The 2,206-nt window shown below is 56.3% G+C and overlaps 1 protein-coding gene across 1 annotated transcript; it reads left to right on the top strand.

The window, feature by feature from the left end:
* The first annotated feature begins 246 nt into the window (after positions 1–246).
* Fgfbp3 (fibroblast growth factor binding protein 3) lies at positions 247–1,930 on the top strand. The gene is given in 3 exon segments (XM_063239350.1): positions 247–349; positions 545–613; positions 701–1,930. Coding segments are annotated over 2 exon segments (819 nt in total). The 5' UTR covers positions 247–349; positions 545–594; the 3' UTR covers positions 1,501–1,930.
* Positions 1,931–2,206: the final 276 nt, after the last annotated feature.

The raw sequence follows: 2,206 nt of genomic DNA, 5'->3' as shown, positions 1-2,206 counted from the left end.
AGCGTGATTGTGTAGTGTCTGTTTAAGAATATTGTTTACTTAATGCTTTTATTTAAACACAGATCTTTAACTCTGATGATTAAATGTATAAATGGAAAGTTTTGTTAACATTTGCAGTGGAATCAAAATACATACAAGGTACATATTTCATGTTACAGGCTGCTCCTAGCATTCGTGTGTGTGTGTTGGGAATTCAGGCGCGAGAAGGCTGGGAGTGGCATAGTGAGGGAGGTCCCTTCTGTCCCAAGGATAACACATTGATTCACAGCGAATGGGCTGAAAGAGACGCTGGCTTTATGTAGTCACTTCCTCTATCCTAGGAAGGTTCCACCACCTCTCCCAGAACTCGGTAAGTTCAAAGCACAGTAAAACTGCACGTTTCTAAGGATTAATACAGAATGATTTGGATGGTGGAGACTGGAGGCGGCAAAGGTAGCAATTATCAGGCATTATTTTGCTATGGTGTTTGCATGGGGAAGAAAAAAGTCTCAATGCACAAATGACTTAAAAATAATTATTTAACCGACAAGCTGTTTCCCTCTAGGAAAGCTCTCCGGAGGGGTGTCTCGAAGTCTGCCGCCGCCCGCTGGGGAAATGCAGCAGGTTCCGGAAGGTCTGGAGGGGCGTTCATAGGTGTCTGCGCTGAGCAAAGGGCAGCGCCCGCCTCGGTCAGCAGCTCCCTCTCTGCTTGCGTCCGCAGATCAGGGACGCGCTTCACCTCGACCCGCCTCCACCACAAGCACCCCGGGACCCCAGCAGAGTGCAGCGCGCACACCGTTGGCCATGAGTCCTCTGAGGCTGCGAGCGACGCTCTCGCTTCTGCTGCTGTCGGGCGGCTGCCTGCTCGCGGCTGGCGCGAGGGACCAGGCGGCGGCTGGCAGCGCGGCGCAGCGGTCCTCGGGGCGCTTCGTGAGCCCGGAGCAGCACGCGTGTAACTGGAAACTCCTGCTGCCCGCCCCGGGGGCCACCGCCGGCGGCGAAGTGGGGCTGCGCTGCCTGGGCCCGGACGGGGCGCGCCACGAGTGCGCCTACCGCGGGCGGCCCGAGCGCTGCGCCGCCTACCGGGCCCGCCGCGCGCACTACTGGCACCAGGTGCTGGGCGCGCTGCGCCGGAGGCGGCGGCCCTGCCACGACCCCGCGCCGCTCCGGGCGCGCCTGTGCGCGGGCAAGAGGGGCCGCGGCGCTGAGCTGCGCCTCGTGCCCCACGCGGCCCCGCCCCACGGCCCGCCGCCCACGAGGTTTCCAAATTGCCCAGGCGCAGGGCCGGGCGCCGGGGAAGGCCCCTGAGCTCGCTGCCCCAAGAGGAAGCCTCTGAGCAAGAGGAAAGCGGGCAGGAGGAAGGCGGCCTCGGAGCCGGGGGAGGAGACACGCGTGGGGACCGGGCCCGACCCCGACCCCGACCCCGACGGGCTGGACGGGAACGCGGAGCTCGCGGAGACGTACTGCGCTGAGAGGTGGCACTCAATCTGCAGCTTTTTCGTCAACTTCTGGACCGGTTGAGGGGCCGCGGGCCCAGGGAGGGAGCGGGCGGCCCCAAGGAGGAGGGGTGGGCGCGGCCGGTGGGAAGGCTGAGGGCTTCCAGCGCCGAAGGCCGCCTGGAGGGAGTGGGGAGGAGCCGAGATGCAGAATGGGGCTGGGGTGCGCGGGGCTGAACTTCGGAGGCTGAAGTTAAAGGGTTTTGAAGCATCTCTGTTCTAAACGCAGAAGAAATAGTGGGAACAAAAATAGCAAACATTACAGAACGAATACTTGTAGTGATGGGAATCTCGTCGGAAGCGGGATACAGTGTATATTAACACATTTGTATTAAAATGTCATCGTGAGTAATAGATAACCTGAGCCAGGCTGAATTGTTTCACTCTTACCTGTTCCATTGATAAGATGGCAGACCCACTCCCTTCTGAACTGCTAGGACTTCAGGAAGACTTGGTGTCTCAGATGACTTCTGTGGTAAACAAATCCTATGCTTAACTATTCTTTTAAAAACAGCTAAAATATGTGTCAGTCATTTTGACCATTCTATTTCTTTAATGTTATTAATGTATCTCACCTGCAGTATGATGGGATAATCGACTTTGCACTTGTTAGTTGCTCAGTAAAAACTGTGTCTAGATTTAAAGAACTAGTAAGGCAATGGAAATTCCATCTGCAATTTTAGCTACTTCCAAATGCACTTTGAATTAAGTTCTTAACACATCTTGAATTG

Source organism: Cavia porcellus, unplaced genomic scaffold (genome assembly GCF_034190915.1).
Source record: "Cavia porcellus strain 051 isolate PalLab524CR breed Dunkin Hartley unplaced genomic scaffold, mCavPor4.1 scaffold_28, whole genome shotgun sequence".
Taxonomy (NCBI): Eukaryota; Metazoa; Chordata; class Mammalia; order Rodentia; family Caviidae; genus Cavia; species Cavia porcellus.
This window is presented reverse-complemented; position numbering and strand designations above follow the sequence as displayed.